Source organism: Nycticebus coucang, chromosome 13, assembly GCF_027406575.1.
Source record: "Nycticebus coucang isolate mNycCou1 chromosome 13, mNycCou1.pri, whole genome shotgun sequence".
Classification (NCBI taxonomy): domain Eukaryota; kingdom Metazoa; phylum Chordata; class Mammalia; order Primates; family Lorisidae; genus Nycticebus; species Nycticebus coucang.
In genome coordinates, this window is record NC_069792.1 from 58,937,472 (window position 1) to 58,956,610 (window position 19,139).

The 19,139-nt window shown below is 41.5% G+C and overlaps 1 protein-coding gene across 1 annotated transcript in view; it reads left to right on the forward strand.

Moving 5' to 3' along the window:
* The first annotated feature begins 1,631 nt into the window (after positions 1 to 1,631).
* The window catches only part of SDC2 (syndecan 2), a 133,895-nt gene continuing 116,387 nt past the window's right edge, over positions 1,632 to 19,139 (forward strand). Inside the window, exon 1 of the mRNA XM_053558359.1 lies at positions 1,632 to 2,316. Coding sequence (XP_053414334.1) covers positions 2,257 to 2,316 — 60 coding nt within the window. The 5' untranslated portion in view covers positions 1,632 to 2,256. The remainder of the gene's footprint in view (positions 2,317 to 19,139) is intronic.

Genomic DNA, 19,139 nt, shown 5'->3' on the forward strand with positions numbered 1-19,139 from the left:
GCATTTCTTCCATCCACATTGTCCATTTTCTTTTGGAATCTTCTTTCAGAAGTCTCCCCATCTCATGAAATGCTCCCTCCCCCCCCACACACATACATACAAATCCATCTTGAAAATATGGCCATGGTTCGTTCTTTCAAAAACCAATCTGAACCCACATTGGCACAGGTGCCAGCTCAGTGCCAGTGGAATCAGAAGCATCTATTTGATGTTACAGCTCCAGCCTCCTGCTCTTTTATTTCTTGGCTTCTTTCATTTTTCCCACTCTTCTATTTCTCCGTTTTTTTTTTTTTTGGTTGCCAATAGCACTTGTAGATTTGCCCCTGGGCACTTGTAGCTCAGTAGGTTAGCACCCAAAGCCAAAAAGCCTGGATATTGTAATTCTCCAGTTACACTTCTTTTTTTGAGATTTATTGCAGTAATAGGTTACTAAGACATTGTAATTCTCACTTAGGGTTTGACTGCATTCTATTCTAACACTAAGTTCAAAAATTACCACAGCCTCATAAAAGTATATCTACTTTTATATATTAAAGGCTCACAACTCTTATTTGGTATAGAATGAGCCTGAGAGGATAATTTATTCAAGATATATTTATTGTGTGTCTTTATGTACCAGGAATGAGAATAGAGTGGTGAATAAAACAGAAAGAGCCCTGGTCTCCTGTAGTGGGCATTCTAAGAGCAGAATGGCTCCATAATTCATTCATTCCGTATGTCATAGGAAAAAAATGGGAGTAGAAACAGGAAGGGAATATGCAGTGCCATGTTCTACAGTATGCCATTGACATTGAATTGAAAGGAAAAAAAAGTAACTTCATAACAAAATATTTCAGATTAGTTACTTCCATTCAGGAAAAACATGTTCATTATTTTTTTCAAACTAGAAATTTATCTTTCTTTTCTTTGAAGTTCTCTTAAATCTATTATTATTCAGGGTCTCGATCCAATCATCAAGTTACCCTATTTGTACCTTTCAAACGTTAACACCTCTATGCTGGAATGGAGCTTACAAAATGCCTTTGGGGCATAAACCATGTGTGGGGCAGAAACGGTATTTAAGCCCTAACTGAAATTATGAGCTTTGAAACTGCTGTAGTTTGGGTTTATAGGAACCTTCCTCCTCTTCCCTTTAATTTGGGGGATGTGGTGGAGGGATTCAGAAGCACGGAAAATATTCTTGCCACACATTTACTACATTTCTTGTCTTTCTTTTTAAATGCAGTTTTCATCAACTGGCGATTTATGAACACTTTACATTGCTTAAAGGCATCTTCAATTCACGAAACGGTTTCATTCTACTGGTCTAATTCCCCACGCTAAACATGCCTCTCGTTTCTTCACCACTCTTTTTTTCTCTAGAAAAGTGAAACATCAAGACAAAGATAAAGAGAAAAAGAAAATAAGGAAGAAAACAGCGTGAAGGAAGAGAGAGGAAAGGGAGGAAGAAAGGGGAAAACGGGAGCAGGAAAATGAATGCGCACTGGTTTGCGGAGGAGCAGACCCAGAGCAGCCACAGCGCAGAGCCTCCGGCGCCCACTGGTCCTCGGAGCTGCCAATCGGGGTGTAATCCCGTAGGAATTTCTCCCGGGTTTATCTGGGAGTCACATTGCCGCCTCCTCTCGCCAGTCGCCCGGAGGAGCCCGGAGTAGCAGGCTCGGGTGGGAGGAGGCAGGGAACCGGAGGAAGAGGAGGAGGAGGGGGAGGACCCTGGGAGGGAGGCGGCGGGGCGGGAGGAGGAGGGGCGCTGCCGCCGAGCCACTAGCCCCGCTCGGACGCGCTTCTCTCCAGTTACTCCCGGAGCTCCAGCCGCGCGGATCGCGCGCCCCCGCCGTTCTGCCCCCAAACTTCTGCTGCAGCTCCCTTTCAAGCCACCGAATTTATCCCTTAAAATCAGGAACTGAACCGCAACCCGGGAACGAGTCCGCGGAGGAGTAAAACCACAGTAGAGCAAGAAGAGCTCCAGGGAGCAGCCTCCCCGGAGCCCCAACTCCGCGCCGGGAGTGCAGAAACCAACAAGTGAGAAGGCGCTGAGTCCCCCGGGCGCAGCCGCGGGCGGCGGGAGCAGGCCCGGGAGGAGGAAGCCGGCGCCCCCGAGCCCCTACCCGAGCCCTCCAGCCGGAGCCGCAGTCTCTGCAGTCGATTACCCCGCGCGGAATTCCTCTGCGCGAGCTGCGCCGAGCGCTAGGCAAGGAGGCTTCGTTTCATCCTGGTTGCAGGCAAACGGCGTTTGGGAGCAGCCGATCCCTGGGGAATATGCGGCGCGCGTGGATCTTGCTCACCTTGGGCTTGGTGGCCTGCGTGTCGGCGGAGTCGGTGAGTGAGCTAGGTGGGGGACGCGCGCGGTTTAGGGTGCTGGAAGCCACGAGTGGAGCCCGCGGTGCCCGCGTGGGACTAAGGAGCGCCACCTGGGGGACCCCTTCTCACGGCACTGAAACCCGGGGCTCTGCCGGGACAAATGCGCTCAGTCCTTCATCCCCTTACCCCTTCCCTTCCCTTCCTTCGTAAAGCACTGCTAGCTGGAATTGCTCAGCGGTCCCCAGGGATGCGGACACGGGAATTACAGTTTTGTCTAACCACTGAGGCCCCTGAAGTCACTCCCAACTTTTTCACCTTCGTGGGGTGGAGGTGGGGGTCTTGCCTCGTGGTCCGGCAGGGTCAGAGGGGGGAAAGGTGGCCGGAGAGGGAGCCCCTGTAGGACCCGCGAGAGAACAGCTTCGCTCTGCGCGCTCTCCGAGTCCCTGGGATGACCTGGAAACTTTGGGGACCCTGGCTCCGTACACCATCTTTCCACGTCAGCTTTCTTAGTCGACAGAATGCACATTGCACGGGGGTTGGGGGGGAGATGGGGCCCAGATTTGAGACATTCGCGAGTGTCGGGAGAGAAAAGTTTGCTCAAGTTCTATTGTTTGATGATCCCTGAGTCTGGGGCGAGATAACCGACACTGCGTGAAAACGCAGGCTGAGGTCCCGCAGGGTGACGCGGAGGGTGCGTGGAACGTGCCTGAAATGCTGGGGCGCGGGCCGCTGGAATCCCAGTCGTGCTCCTGGGGCGACATTTTAATACCGACTGCACTGGAGTGCGGCGGGCAGGGCCGGGCGGGGGTGCATGTGACACCACGCTCGGCCTGGTGCCGTGGAGCGGATCTTCCACTCCGCCGCGCTCGCGCTCTCTGGCCCTGGAGGGACGCTCCGAGGCCCGGAGGAGTCTCGCTTTGGCGGGGCCGGCTGCGGGGACCCAGCTTTCCCCCTACGCCCTGGCAGTGAGAACTTGATTTCTCCTTTGGGTCGCATTTCTGGGGCCTTTGCTCGTTTCTCTACGTCGCCCAATGAGCGCCCTCTAAAGGGAACTGCCTCCTGGCCTCCTCAGCGGCGGCTGCCCCTACTTGGTGGTTGGGAACTCTGTCCCGCCAGGTGGAAATCCCAGCACCCCGATTCCTCCGACAGCCCGGTGCCCTCTGGGGTCTGGTTTAGGGAGTGCGATATTTCTGCGCCTTCTGGTCCCACGTTCCCTCACTTTGCCACTAAGTGTGTCCATTTCTGATTAATTGAACTGTTTCTTCCAAGACAATTTATATCAATTTTAGATGGTTTTGTGAGTCCCCCCTCCTTTTTTTTTTTTTTTTTTGAATTGAAGCAAATTTAGGACTGGGAAAACTCTTTGGCAGTGAGCAGCAGATGGGCACTTTTACTAAGTATGGGAGTCTCTGTGTGTGTTATACGTTGCTTGAGTTTGGAAAGCAGGTGGAATTGGAAACTGTACAGACTGGGTGAGTACTGGTTGTTTACTCAGGCTGTAAAATAGACCTCTGAGCCTTATCAGTATTTGTCTTTGACAAATGATGGTTTAATCCTTTGGAATTAGTAATCTCCCAGCCAGTTATGAACTTTAGCATGTTGGGCACAAAAAGGGAGCGATTCTGTGTTTATTTCAGAACAACATTATTGCTCATCTTGTTGCAAAACAGGGCAAAGGGACAACTTTATCTAGTACATTTCAAGAGAAGCTTGCCTAAAAAATGTACAGGGTTAAAGAGGACTTTATTTTTTTATTTTTTATTTTTTTTTCTTTTCTGATTCTTGTTTAAGGATTTGCTAGGAAATGTTACTGTCTTGGTATTCTGGACAAAGATTCTATCTTCCGTCCCTCTGGGTTTTTGCATAATTCTGACAGTCCTTCATAAGGAAGTTTTTTGGCTGAACTATACCTGTTATCCCTGGTGACATCTTACCCCTGGAACGTGTATCTTTGGGGTTCTAATATTTCTCACTTCAAACCAGAATTGGACGCCTTCCAAGTGAACTTCTTCATTGTGGTAGACACTGTTTTGGGTAATTGGAATATCATTCAAAAGGGTGATTAGATATTTTGAAAATGTCAACTTGGAGATTGGAGAGAGCCTTTGTTAGGCAGTTGAGTCAGTCTTTCTGAATAGAAGCTGTTTCAAGGCCCACAATGGCCAACCGTCCATTTAAATTGCTTTTCAGTCTTTATTTGTTTCATGTATAGCAACATAAATATACATGAATTTGAAATACTTAATTTTTAAAAATTTAGCCATTATAGAATATTATTTCCAGTACTTTGCATTTTAATTTGAAAACGGCAACTGTTTCCTGGGATTTAGAAGTATTGATCTGTGTTTAAAGCCCTTTTTAAAGGGAAGAAAGGAAAAATGCCTGTAGTTAGTGAATTCTTGAGTTTTATACTTAGCTCTGGGGGAAAAAAAGAGGTTCTCAGGGACTGAGGCTCAAAGCTGCCTGTGAAAAGGAACTGGCAGTCCTTTCTTTATGGATGCTAGAGACGGCAGGGAAAGCCTGTTCCTAGTGATCCATTCATACTTTCCACTGGCAGGTTAAGACTTTCCCTGCGGGAACCCCTGGGCAAGGGGAAAGTCTGACTGAGTGTGGCAGCAGTGATATGTTGCTGGTTTCCTATCCATTTTTTACATGACTGTTTATCTTAAGAAGTAATATGTTGCAGACTGTTGTAAACACATGATTCGAACTGGAAATATGTTTAAGAAAAGGAAGCATTTTGAATTACGGAAATTTTATAAACATACTTAGATGTCTGTAAACTAAAAGAAAACCGTCAAGTCATTTGAACCAATGGATTAATTCTTGGTATATTATGAAGGGCAGCCCTGGAAAGTTTGCAGTAGAAGGGGAATAAAACTGAAATCACAGAACCTTTTGCAGTTTTAAAAAAAAATATATAGTTTGGAGGCTGGGCCTGGTGGCTCATGCCTATAATCCTAGCACTTTGGGAGGCTGAGGCAAGAGGATTGCTTGAGGCCAAGAGTTCAAGACCAGCCTAAGCAACATAGTGAGAGTCCATCTCTGCAAAAAATAGAAAAATTAGCTGGGCATGGTTGTACATGTCTGTAGTCCCAACTACTCAGTATACTGAGGCAGGAAGATAGCTTGAGCCCAGGAGTTAACACCACTGAACTCTAGCCCAGGCAACGGAGCAAGACCCTATCTTCCGATTATACACACACACACACACACACACACACGCACACACACGCACACACACAGTGTGTGATTAGATATTTTGAAAATGTGTGTGTGTATATAGTTTCTGGTAATGAAACAAATTACCAGGGCTCTTTCTCTTAATGAAACAGATTACCAGGGCTCTTTCTCTTTCTCTCTCACTTGGATATTAGCAGTAGGTAGACATCATTTAAGAGGAAAGATCTTACAAGATCAGGCTTACTGAACATGAAGTGTCCAAGAAGGAATTTTAACATGCCTTTCAACTCCTGCTTCTGAGATCTGGCATTATCTAGATTTGATGGTATCTGCCATTTGAAGGGCAGCCTGTTAGGGATTGTATAACACGATCTTTCAAATGGTGCCTTGGGTAATCATTAGTTTGGAAAGGATTTTAAGAGGTGAGCTACTTTTTCCCTAGGCAGGGCTAGTTTTCAAGGACCCAGAGATCTGATTGGCCAATTAGAGGTGGTTTGGAGTCTCCTTAGGTTGGCGAGGCCCCTGAGGCTGACTCAGCCATCCAGAGCTGGAACAGTTCTGTCATTAAGGTTTATAGGAAGTCCAGTCAAGCCACTGTGCTGTTGGCATGTCTGTTGGCAGTGATCCAGTAGGGCCTGTGAGAAATGCCATCTGAATTTAGATTCTCATTAGATTATCCTTCCTTCACTGCCAAAAATCAAAAGGATTGCCCATTCTTTCCTTCTTCCCAAGTCAGAAGACCTGCCATTCCTGCCACCGTTGACAGCGTACTCCAGTATCTCAGAATCATCTAATTCTTTCATTGACTTAAAAGCCAAAGTAAAAGTCTTTGAGAAAAGCTAGAAGTAATGAAGAAGAGCCTTTGCTGAAAACAAACTACTGTTCTCTGACTTCTAAAGCCAACTGTGCAGTACTGTTTTATTTTTTATTTATTTATTTTTTTGCAGTTTGGCCAGGGCCAGGTTCGAAGCCGCCACCCTTGGCATATGGGGCCGGCACCCTGCCCACTGAGCCACAGGTGCTGCCCAGTACTGTTTTATTTTATTGTGAAATCTGTCATGGGACAGTACTGTGTTTTCATTCTGGACCTTGGGATTTGAATCTCAAAGAAATCCTTGACTCATTCATCTTTGTTGACTTCTGTGTCCAGCCTCTAAAACCCTCCTGTGCGTTTGTCCCACAGATATTTATTAAGCAGCTACTAGGTGCTTGAGATAAAGCAGTGAGTCAAGCTCCTTCTTCCCACTCCCGTCTGCCCGACTTAGGCTTGCATTCTGGTGATCCAGATAGCTTTCCCAACAGCTTTTTTCTTTCTTGAGGATTTGCCAGCTTGTGCTTCCCTGTTAGTAGCCTGTTAATTGCCATTCCCAGTCCATACGCTTGGCTGCTGTTGGTTTCTCCTCTGCCACTTTGATCCTGGTGCTCATGGTCCAAAAGGCACTGGGTGTCATTGGTATGGTGTGGGGTCTGTATGGCTCTGCCAGATGTATCAGCTGCTCCTTATTAGAACTCCTTCCTAGTAGTTATCCTCTTGGTCACTCTCCATCACGTTGTCTCTCAGCCCTGGCTGACTGGTGTCACTGTCACGAACACTCCTGGACATAGCCACTGCTTCATTGTTTCTTCTTTTAAATTCTGTTGATTAAATCCAAGCTCCAAATAGCTTTTCATAGCTGATCCAGGCCCCCATTTTTCTTTAATCCTTCTGTGAATAGTCAGGCAGACTGATGATCAGAATCACTGGAAGTATGTAAAAATACAAATTTCAGGCTTCATTGCAGACCTGCACATTCTAAAGCCTGAATAGGGGTAGGGGTGTGGGGGAATCTGTACTTATAAAAATCATCTAAGCTGATTCTGATGAATCAGCCGCACTTGGGAATGGCTACTCTAGATCATAGTGTTACCCATTAACTTCAGGCTATTCTGTATTACTGCTAGGGCCTTGACAATAGCTAGGCTAATAGCATAGAGAGCTTGAGAGGTAAACAAATTTGGGTTCAAATACTGGTAATTTGCCACTTAATGTGTCAGAACTTGGGCAAGATAATAAAGCTCCAAGTCATTTAAAAAATATATACGTGTGTAAACTGGACCTAAGAATGCTTTTATAACATGACTGTGTGAGATTAAACTGAGGAAATGGGAATGGTGTTGGAGACACAGAAGGCAGTGAATTTTTTTTTTCTTCCTTCTCTTGGCCTCTTGTTTTTAGGCATTGAAATGAGGGAGCAATATAAAATGTTCTTTAAGGTCTCTTGGCCCTCTGACATTCTAGAGAGGTCAGTTTTCTCTGGCATCAAGATCGATGCTGAGAAAAGGGACCATGTTTCTCTGCCCCTGGCCTCTGTGCAGTGCTGAGTTTAGATCTGGAGCTGGGTGAGCACCTGTTGATGCAGTCCCCTTGGGCTGGGGCAGTCCACGGTGGGCCAGCCCCCTTGGGGCACCTCATTTTTGCAATGAAGACCACAAAGTCAGTACATATGGGTCTAGGTTGTATGGAATATTCTAGCCCCGGTGCACTTGGGCTGATTTGCCAGTTTTGACACCTCTGGAACTCAGTCTTGTCAACATTGCAGGGTGGGTGCGAAAAATAAACAAGACATGGAGGTGAAGTTCCTGCACATCTGCAGTGTGCAGATTCATGCTTTCTCCGGCTTGCTGCAGCTGGGTTCAGATTCCAGCAAACTGGAAGAGAGAGGTCTGGGGCATGTGCTGGCATGCTACTGATCGTCTAGAATTGGGTGGCAGGGATGGAGAATGAACATGGGGGAACTGGAGGTGTAGAAAGAGGGTATTTGTATTTTTTAAGGCAGAAATGGATGAAATTTCTCTTTCTAATCATTTAAGCTTCAGGTCTTAACTCTTGATTGCATTTTGGTAAGTCTGTTTCTAAGGCAGCATTAGCTTTAGTAACAAGGCTTAGATGACTCTTGGCCTCTGAATATGAAGGAACATTGCTGAAATAGAACTGTGAATGTTTGTATTTCTTTCTTTCTTTTTTTCTTTTTTTTTGTAGTTTTTGGCTGGGGCTGGGTTTGAACCCGCCAAATCCGGTACAATGGGGCTGGCGCCCTTCTCCTTTGAGCCACAGGCACCGCCCATGTATTTCTTGAGTATGTCAAAGAATTGGAGGGACTGAGAGAAGCCTTTAAATCCTTTCATTTGTCTTTCTTTCTTTCTTTCTTTTTTTTTTTTTTTAAGAGATGGAGTCTCACTTTATCACCCTCAGTAGAGTGCTGTCGTATCACAGCTCACAGTAACCTCCAAGTCCTGGGCTTAGGCGATTCTCTTGCTTCAGCCTCCTGAGTAGCTGGGACTACAGGCGCCTGCCACAATGCCCAGCTATTTTTTGTTACAGTTTGGCTGGAGCTGGGTTTGAAGCTGCCACCCTCCGTATATGGAGCCAGTGCCCTACCCACTGAGCCACAGGCACCACCGCCTTTAAATCTTTTCAGACACTGCATTTGAATTTCACATCACTGGTGAGGCCCACAAGCATGCAGCCAGAGATGTGATGACCAATCTGTGGTCTTGGACTTCAAACTATAGAAATGTGTTATTAAAGATTAAATGTTTTCATATTTTTTCCTCTACCATTGAATTTATTTTATGAAAAATTTCATAAAATGCAGTAAACATGCTCTTTTATGAAAGTTTTGTTTTTGTGAGACAATATTTTACCCTGTTGTCCATGTGGAGTGCAGTGGTGTGATTATACCTCACTGCAGCCTTAAATTCGTAGATACAAGCAATCCTCCCACCTCAGCCTTCTTGAGTAGTTGGGAATATAGGTATGTACCACAATGCCCACCTAATTTTTTTAAGTTTTTTTTTTGGTGCGGGGGAAGAGTCTCACTTTGTCACCCTTGGTAGAGTGCTGTGGTGTCACAGCTCACAGCAACCTCCAACTCTTGGGCTTAAGTGATTCTCTTGCCTCAGGCTCCGAAGTAGCTAGGACTACAGGCACCCACTACAACGCCAGGCTATTTTTTGGTTATAGTTGTCGTTGTTTGGCAGACCTGGGCTGGGTTTGAACCCAGCAGCTCTGGTATATGTGCCTGGCACCCTAGCTGCTGAGCTATAGGCACTGAGCCTTTTTTAAATTTTTTATGGAAATGAGGTTTTACTATGTTGTCGAGGCTGGTCTCAAACTCTTGGGCTTGAGTGATCCTCCTGACTTAGCCTTCCAAAGTGCTGGGATTACAGATGGGAACCACCTGTACCTGGCCCTATGAAGCATTTTGATGTTTATTTTTCTTTTCTTATGATTATTTAGGTGTGTTAAATACAAACAGTACTGATAGTTAAGGATTATGTGCAGTTAATAGAATTTAGTCTCATCGTAAGCCTAACTTATAGTAGTTAAAAAAAAAGGAAATAACCTGAGTGTATAATAATAGAATAATTGTTAAATAAAAGCTTCTAATTCATATATTAAATATTGTATAGATATTAAAATGGTTTTGAAGGATATTTGTAACTTAGAAATGCTTTATAATAGGCAAAAATTGGATATAAAACTACAGAAAGACCTTGGTTATATTGAAAAAGTTAATACACACACAGTCTGCCAAAAAATGTATACACATTTTAAGAAAGGAAAAAACTGTATTAAAATTGTAATACTCAACATATACTGATAACATTTGTTATCTTGTATATTGTAATCTGTGTCTCTTACAATTGTAGGAGTAAGACTTGACCCTGGAATGCCAAAAAAATGTGTACACAACATAAGCGCTCTTGTTGGGAGTGAAATCGATCATTCCCTGAAAATGTACGAATTGCAGGTAAAATGGATGTGCATGCCATGTCTAGGTACACTTGACCAGTAATGGTACCTTCAGTTCAACCTTGAAAATTCAGACATAGATAGTATCTCTTAATATGTGAATACATTTTTTGCTACTCTGTGTATATAAAAGTAATAGGCACATACAACCCTGCACGTGTGATAGAACCGTATAGAAGTAAATATATAAACACGTGAACACAAGTAAAACTGGGGAAGCTAGAAAAAGATTAGTGGATTATATCAATGTCGGTGTCCCTGTTGTGGTATTTATTATAATATTATAAAATATTGCCATTGGGGAAAATTAGGTAAAGGACACAAGAGATCTCTCTGTATTATTTCTTATGACGCATATGAATCTACAGTTAATCTCTATAAAAATTTCAATTAAAAAAATGGCACCTGAGCTAGATGGTTTTATAAATAAGTTCTGCTGATTCTTCAAGGAAGAGATAATTGTTCTAGAGCTTGGAGAATGATGGGAAGCTGTTTCTTTTCATTTTATGAGGTTCGCATTTCTCTATGTCAAAATCAGACAAAAAGAGCACAAAAACTAAATCTGTGGGCCAGTTTCATTTATCATAGATGTCAAAATGTTAAATATAGAGTACGTAATATTATCAAATTGAATACAGTAGCTTATTAAGAGAATAATGATGAGCCCAAGCAGGGTTTGTCCAAGGGATGCTTTAATATAGAAGAACAATACAATTTTTAACAGTTTCAGGGAGATTAAACAATATGACCATCTCAAAAGATGAAAGAAAAGCATCTGATAAAAGTATATCAAAGTGTTAATATAAAATTTAATAAATAAAATTAAATTCTAGTTAACTGAAGTTTTACTTCAGTAGTTAGTACATCTGTGCTGGTGACTCAATTCACTTGACATGTTTAGGAACCAAAGGGCCACTGTTTACTGAGTTGTCAGGCAACAGTTTCTAGTTGCAAGGGTGACAGGTATGTGACAACCCAGTAAAGGATGGATCATAACATATATAGATTATAATTCACATGTACTTCTAGTTCTAGTGTTGCTAAGGTTCAGTTTTGTGCTCTAATTAAGACAATGCAAGAGATGGCCTTGAGTGTTTTAGCATTTGATAAATTGGGGTTCAGTTTCTGGTATTAACACTTAAAAGGCACGTGACTTTGGGAAAGTTTCTTACCACTTTCAAAATTATTTCTTCAAATCTGGGTATTATAATATTTTACTTTTTGGTTATTTTAAAGATTAGCATCAGTAATGACTAGAAACTTCGATTAATAATGCAAAGCCTGACTCATAGTCAAATAAACATGTTTATTTTAGCTTTAAGTTTTGTGATTTTGTAATACATTATGTGTAATCATTATGTCCACATGTGTATGTAAGGTTATATTTTGTGATTCTCACTTGCATTCTAACCCTCAACACCAAGGGACATGCATTTTCTGACCAGTTTATTTTTTAACTAGGTTGAGTGTGATGATGAATTATACTTTTTCTTTCCCCCATTACCCACATTTCCTGGATTATACTTAGCTAAAACTTGCATACAGGTTGGAAATTTAGTTAAGACTGGAAAATCGTGGTAGAACTTGGGATTATAGTTGTAAAATGCTTGAAGAATGTCAACATTGAAACCTTAAATTGTGAACACTGAGTTTACTAATCATTTCAAATCTTAACTCCATGCACGTCCCATTTCTGAACTCATTTAGATAAGAGTGGTCCCAGTTATAACCCAAGAATAGGGGGAAGGGAGAAAGGGAGGGGAGGGAGGGGAAAGATGGGGGGAGGGAGGGTGATTGGTGGGATTACTACCTGCAGTGCATCTTACAAGGGTATATGTGAAACTTAGTAAATGTAGAATGTAAATGTCTTAACATAATAACTAAGAAAATGCCAGGAAGACTGTGTTAACCAGTGTGATGAAAATGTGTCAAACGGTCCATAAAACCAGTGTATGGTGTCCCATGATCGCATTAATGTACACAGCTATGATCTAATAAAAAAAAAAGAGTGGTGGTATGTTTTGATTATATTAGGTTTGATTAGATTCGTGGTTATCCTGACTAGTTATTGAAGTAAGCTTTATGTTTGGTTAGTCATTTATCAGTTGACACACATTACTGTATATCTATGAAGGACAAAGCTCTTTGTTGTTTTTTCAAATTAAAAGAATTATGGCATGGTATCTATCTTCAAGCAACTGTTATCTACATTTTTATTTAGGTAATTGAAGATGTGTTGGGTCCATATTTAACATATGCATTATATATAAAGTCCATATCAGTTTTTGCTTGTGTTTAGTTGTACATCTCTGCAATCAAAACTTTCAAAAAAACTACAACTGACAAGGGTAGGAAGAGCCCCTGAGGAGGAACATCTCTGCTTTCCTAGAAGAAAAAAGATAGAACCTTTCTGAACTTTTCAGAATTCTATGGATGACTTGAAAACACTTGACTTCCACATTTTTTTCTTTTTCCTAAGGAAAGACTTCTGAATCTACAAAAGGTACAAAGAGCAAGTGATTGTTTAGTAACTGATTAATCTGTTGATTTGTAAGACAGAAAGAAACCTTATATTTCTAGTCTGATTCTCCATATTTTGTTTAAGCTTTGGGCTCTTAAAGGTGAAAACCAGATCTTAAGTGTTGAGTTAATATCAAATAGTCTTAGCTGAGTAATTAAAAAAGTATAAAAGTGTTTGGAACAGTTCTCATTGTATTCTTTTGGATTTTGCTTTTTCAGACTTCCTAATAATGGATTTTAGAGCTAGAATTGACTTTTAAAAGGAAACACCTCCAGAGTAGTTAAGTGATTGGTCCAGAATCACAAAGCTAATTGCTGATAGAGTTAGAAGTTGAGCTTAGGCTATTTGATTTATTAGTATTTTTTCTGACCATAAAACATTGCTTTTCTGGCTCTTTCTTCTCCTTTATTCCCCACATTAATGATTAGCACCTAATACACTTATTTCTGGTACATGTTTGGTAAATGAAATACCAGATGGAGCATACGCGGTAAGTTACACTCTAGCATCAGTATGGTGCCTTTGTTTAGTGCAAAATGAATAAGGTAATGTTTAAATCATTTCTCAGTTTCCAGCAAAACTGTGGTCCAGTTAATTCCTTTACTTGTTGATGAACTTTCTTGCTAATCAAAGGAGCTCAGAGTGCTGGGATTTGGAAGACCCAGAGAGATCAGGGACTGAAATAAAGTTGATTTGTAAATCTTAGGAAGATTGTGGAGACTTGTAGGCAGAAGAGGAGATTAAAGCTTCCTGGAGATAAGAATCAGGACTGGAAGCGAAAGTCTCACAAATTAATGCTGCATTTTTCTGGGAGGAGAAAGGCTACTGTTGTGGATTGAGGGAAAAAGAGCATTCCTTGAATTTTTATACTAGAAATATGTCAGTGCCTTCCAGGAGGAGAGTCTGGAGCACTTGTGGCCCAGGTAGAAATGCTTTTCTTTCCAGTTCTTTTGCCAGTGTTGATTGTAGGTTCAACTTTTCTCCTAATAGTTTCCCCTTGAATACTGCTTTTAGAAATCTTAGCATAACAAATACAGTATAGTTGAGTCAGCTTTTTCAAAAAAATAGTCTGTAGGATGATGTTTTTAAGAAAAGAATTTTATCAAAAGGTAATAATATTAGAAATTGCTACACTGCTCTCCTTCCATGTAGCTAGCACAATGATAGGCATTTTCCATTCATTATCTATAATTGTCTCACAACTGCTAGACAGTATGACTTGCCAAGGCTGCATTTTATGTAGCCCAGCATAAGTTAGATCCTCAGTTTTTCTAGCTTTAAATAGTCCTGCCATGGGACTGTAATCTTTCAAGAGAGCTGTGAAAGTATTTAATGTAATCTAATGGGTACAGCCCCAAATAATAAAGGGCCAGACTCCTCCTTTGCATTGGTTGGGCATAATACTTGAGGTTACTGATGCTGATTTCCTTATCTACATTTAGCATATTGCTTTGAAGACTTCTCTCTCTAAGCTTTAGTCTGGTAATAGGAGAATGGAGGGGCAGCATTAATGGGAACCTTTCTAAATCCCAGCTTTCCCAGTTTCAGGCTGTAGGACATAGGGAGGTTACTGAACCTCTCTGTGCTTCTATTTTCACACCTTTAGAAAGGAGATCAGTCAAAGTAGCCACCTCTTAGAGATGCTGTGAGGGTTAATTAGTTAATGGGTATCAAGCAAACCCTTAGAAAAGTGCCTGTATAGAGCCTGTACCAAGCCTCAGTGTTGACAGTGATTGGAATGGATGGCTAATTAGATGTGCTGATCAAAGAAGAAAGGATAGTCTTTTGTGATTTTGAACCTGAGGCAGAAAGAAGAGTGATGGTGCCACTGGCCAGATAGAAAAGTCAGAAAAGGTGAGTCTGAATTTTTCTGTTCTTTTCTCTTTTCTTTTTATGGCTGCTGTGTTTTGGTAAAAGGAGGAAACATCTCAGCTTCTCCCTCTAACTTTCTCATCTGGATAGTGAACCCCTGATCTAGACCAGGGTTCCCAGGCCTTGCTGCAGGTCACCTTTACCTGGGGAGCTTTGAAAAGCTGTTCCTGCCTTGGGCTTGCCCCACCTCGGGTGTTACATTAGAATCTATGGGGTTGGGGGGCCAGCTGGCTGTAAGAGCTCCCCAGGTGACTCTAACTTCCAGAAGGTTTGGGTGCCACTACTCTAAGACGACTTCGTGGCCTCCTTCAGCTTAGAGGGCTGTCTAGCCTATGAGATTTTGTTTTCTTAAAGCTTGCTCTCTACTGTTTGGGACCTAGCCCGGCGGAATGAGTTGGCTGTACAGGCCTCATCTGCTGCCGGTCATACTCTGAGCTGTGCAGAGCTAGGAAATGCTTGCTCCCCGCTGGCCTCTTCGTTTTTACCCTACTCTCCAACCTCTTTTCTACTGGGTCGTACGGTTTTCTTAATTATTTTGGTGAATGATGATATATTTAAGAGCTCTCAGACAAAAGACTATATTCTATAAGTTTATCTGAGGGTGTTTAAAAAAAAAAAAAAAAACAGAAACGTTTCCCTTTCCAAAGGAAAACTTTCTCTAGTGGAACAAAGGATACTTGTCCTCTTGGTCTGGTTGCAGAAAAGCATGTTTGGTCAGCTTATTAGATTTGCCTGAATTCATGCTTTGAACAGAGAAATTATATTTTACTGCTTGGAAATGTATTCTAGGACTTGCCTGAATTTACTGATCATTACACATGTGTCTTAAGCTGGCTGCACTTAAGTTTGACAATTTGGACCTGGTTCAAGTTGCATTAATTATAAAGGGCTGTATTGTTTCCGGTAGAGGTAGGCAGAGAGTGCTTTAAGCTATCCTGTGAAAACGAGACATCCCTTTTTCCTTTGAGCATGACTAGTTCGTGCTTAAAGGAAAAGGCAGCAGCCCATTGTCTTATCTATTGATAGTTTACTTTGTCCAGATATCTAATTTGGGAGCATGTTTGCTTTCGTTCAACTCTAAAACACCCGATTTCTCATCTCTTGAATAAAAGAGGTTATCTTTAATTGACTCAGGGACCAAAGCCTTGTTTTAGAATTCCACATTTCCCAAAGCTTTTAAAAATTGCTTTGCAGGGTAATATTAAAATGCTGACCTTTTAGAAACTGCAACTCAGCTGGTGTCTGTCCTATGATAGAGTCAAAAGAGAGAAAGAAAGAGTTTTGGTGATGATAGAGTCAAATGTGTCTTTACAAAGTATTAAACATGTACAGGGACTAATCTGAAAAATTTATGGGAATAGAAATATGAAACTCCTCCCCTCCCCTCCCATCAGGAGTTTACCCTTGGTAGATAAATGTTCAAGGATATTGAAATAATACAATTAATAGTTGTTTTTTTTTTTCCCATGGAAGTTGAGGTCTATTACAAGGAGTCTTTAACTCAGTAGTTCTCAAAGTGAAGCCTGCTCAGCATTATCTGCATTACCTAGAAACTCGGTAGAAAAGCAGATTTAGGGCCTCAATCTAGATCTACCATTCAAAAATTCTGTGGGTGGGGTTCAGCAATCTGGAGTTTCAGAAGGCCCTCCTGGGGATGCTTTCATATGCTGTTTGTGAACCACTAAGCCTTGTTTCTCATCTCTGACAGCACAGGCGGGCAATATTAAATCCAGGTCCCTGGTTGTGGGGCCCAGATGTCAGTATTTTTATTTTTTAAACTGCCTTGGTAATTCTCGCGTGCAAGTCAGGCTTGGAGGCCATTGCTTTTTGGTCCTAGACCAGCAGCCTGGCCATCACCTGGCAGCTCATCAGAAACCCAGAATCTCAAGCCTCACTTAAGACTTACTGAACTTAATTTGCATTTTACCAAGATTATGGCTTGTAAGCACATTAAAGTTGCGAAACATTGATTTCCTTCACAGAAGTCAGTCCCTAGAATGCCCTTAATTTCAAAGTTTTGTGAACAATTGCTATCTGGTGGTGACTCTGGGAAGCAACCTTTGTGGGAAAAGGGGTGGCTGCAATTGTTACAGCTTAGAAGGATCCAAGACCATTTGGTATAACAACAGCCTCTAAGGCCATCCTCCACGGAGTGATGGCAGTTAAGACACTTCTAGGTACAAGTAACAAAAATCCCAACTCAAATTGGCTTAAGCAATAAAAAGAAACTTTTTGGCTCAGATAGTGGCAAAGTTCAGGACTAGATCTATCTTCAGGTCTGGCTGCCTCAAAGGGCTTTTGTGATTTTTTTCAGGCTTCAGGTCTTATATAACTCTTAGTTCAACCCTCCTTTGTTAGATTTACTTTCAGGCCTTACTGAATGAATGTCACCACTCAGTTGTTAAAAAAGGATCCCCAAAACTAGTGACTTAAAATAGATTTGAGTTTTCTTAGATGAAAACAGTCTCAAGCCAGGACTGGGGGTGGAGGATAGCCCTGCTGTGCTCACATACAGCTCTCACCTGTCACTCTACAGTGTCTGGTCCACCCTACTGTCTCCCAGCCAGGAGAAAGAGACAGTGGGAGAACATACCCGTTTCCTTTAAGGCCATAGCCCCCCAGTGTGACACGTCAGTTTCACTTACATCCCACTGGTCAGAACAGAGTCATGGTGACACCAGGTGCAATGCAGGCTGGGAAATGTCTGTACATGAATGTCATGTACCCAGCTAAAATCTGGGGAGGTTATATTACTAAAAAAGAAAGAATTTAGATAATTGATAACAACCAGGAGAGACCTCTTCCCTGGTGGTAGCTAGGTGGAATCTGGCAACTCCAGGTTAACAGCCTGTCCTCTCAGCAATTTCAGTAGAAAGAGCTGCTCTTTCTCAACTATTCCAGTAAGAATTGCAGAATAGCTCCCTAGCTCTTAGGAACTATAGCAGTGTTTTTCAACCTTTTTTATCTCATGGCACGTTCAAATTATGTTGATCAAAAGAAAAAAAAAGTAAAAAAAGAATATATTCACTGTGCTTTGAACTTCTTTGGAAACTACTTTAATTAATTAATGATCTTTAAAAAATTACGAGGCATACTGTGGTACTCTCACAGTACATGAGTGGACCACAGCACACTGTTGAAAAATCACTGAACTATAGGTTGGTTAAAGAAGCCTCACCTGAATCCATGGACCAATTATTAGGAATGGATTGGTTCCCCGAAAGAGAATTATTTGGTGACAGATTAATTAATAGGTATAGTACAGAGAAAGCTTAACCTCACTCTTTTGTTAATTGGCTTTGGACTTACACAAGAAAGGGAAGTGGAAAACATGAGGATTTGGGGACGTTGGCCGGGGTATTTCCTATCTTTTGGCTTAGTCGAGTAATAGTTGAAGAGTATTTGTACATTAGGTAAAAGGCACTTAGGAACAGATTTATTTGTAGAGTTTAATAAACACAGACTATAGCAATGTACTCTTGATCTTCTGATTTTATTTTAATGGTTGGTAAATATGTATAAAGGAGAAAATAAATTTGTTTATCTTTGATTGGTAAGTGCTTTTTAAAAATGTTCTAAATTAAATGTTTTGAATCTTTTACTGCTAAAGATTGTGTAGCTGCCTGTAGTGCATCAAACAATGGTGAATGCTAAAGAAATGAATTGAATGTATGTTTATGGTCTCCTTTTCAAGATTTTGTTTTCTTTATTTTGATTTTTATGTCTTACTCATTGTACAGAGGGTTTGAGGTATTTTCCAAGACTAAAGACCTATTCCATATACTTAAGAAAGAAATGATGTAATAAGATATCCCCCAGACACATCATAATCATTTTCACTAAAGTTAATATGAAGGAGAAAATTCTGAAAGCAGCCAGACGAAAGAAAACCATCACTTACAAGGGCAAGAATATTAGAATAACTGCAGATCTCTCTGCTGAAACCTTTCAAGCTAGAAGAGGATGGTCATCGACTTTTAATCTCCTAAAACAAAATAACTTTCAACACAGGATCCTGTACCCAGCTAAACTGAGTTTCATTTATGATGGAGAAATTAAATACTTCAATGACATTCACATGTTGAAGAAATTTGCCATAATTAAACCAGCTCTCCAGGATATTCTCAGACATATCCTCCATAAAGACCAGCGTAATCTTCCACAAAAGTAAACCCACCCAGAAAATTTTGATCAAATTCCACAGTTGCAAAAGGATTAAAAATGTCCACCAGACCCTCCAAAGGCTTATCAGTATTCTCAATTAATGTGAATGGTTTAAATTGTCCTCTAAATAGGCACAGGTTGGCTGACTGGATACAAAAACTCAAGCCAGATATCTGCTGTATACAAGAATCGCATCTTACATTAAAAGACAAATATAGACTCAATGTGAAGGGATGGTCATCTCTACTCCAGGCAAATGGAAAGCAGAAAAAAAGCAGGCATTGCAATCCTATTTGCAGACGCAAT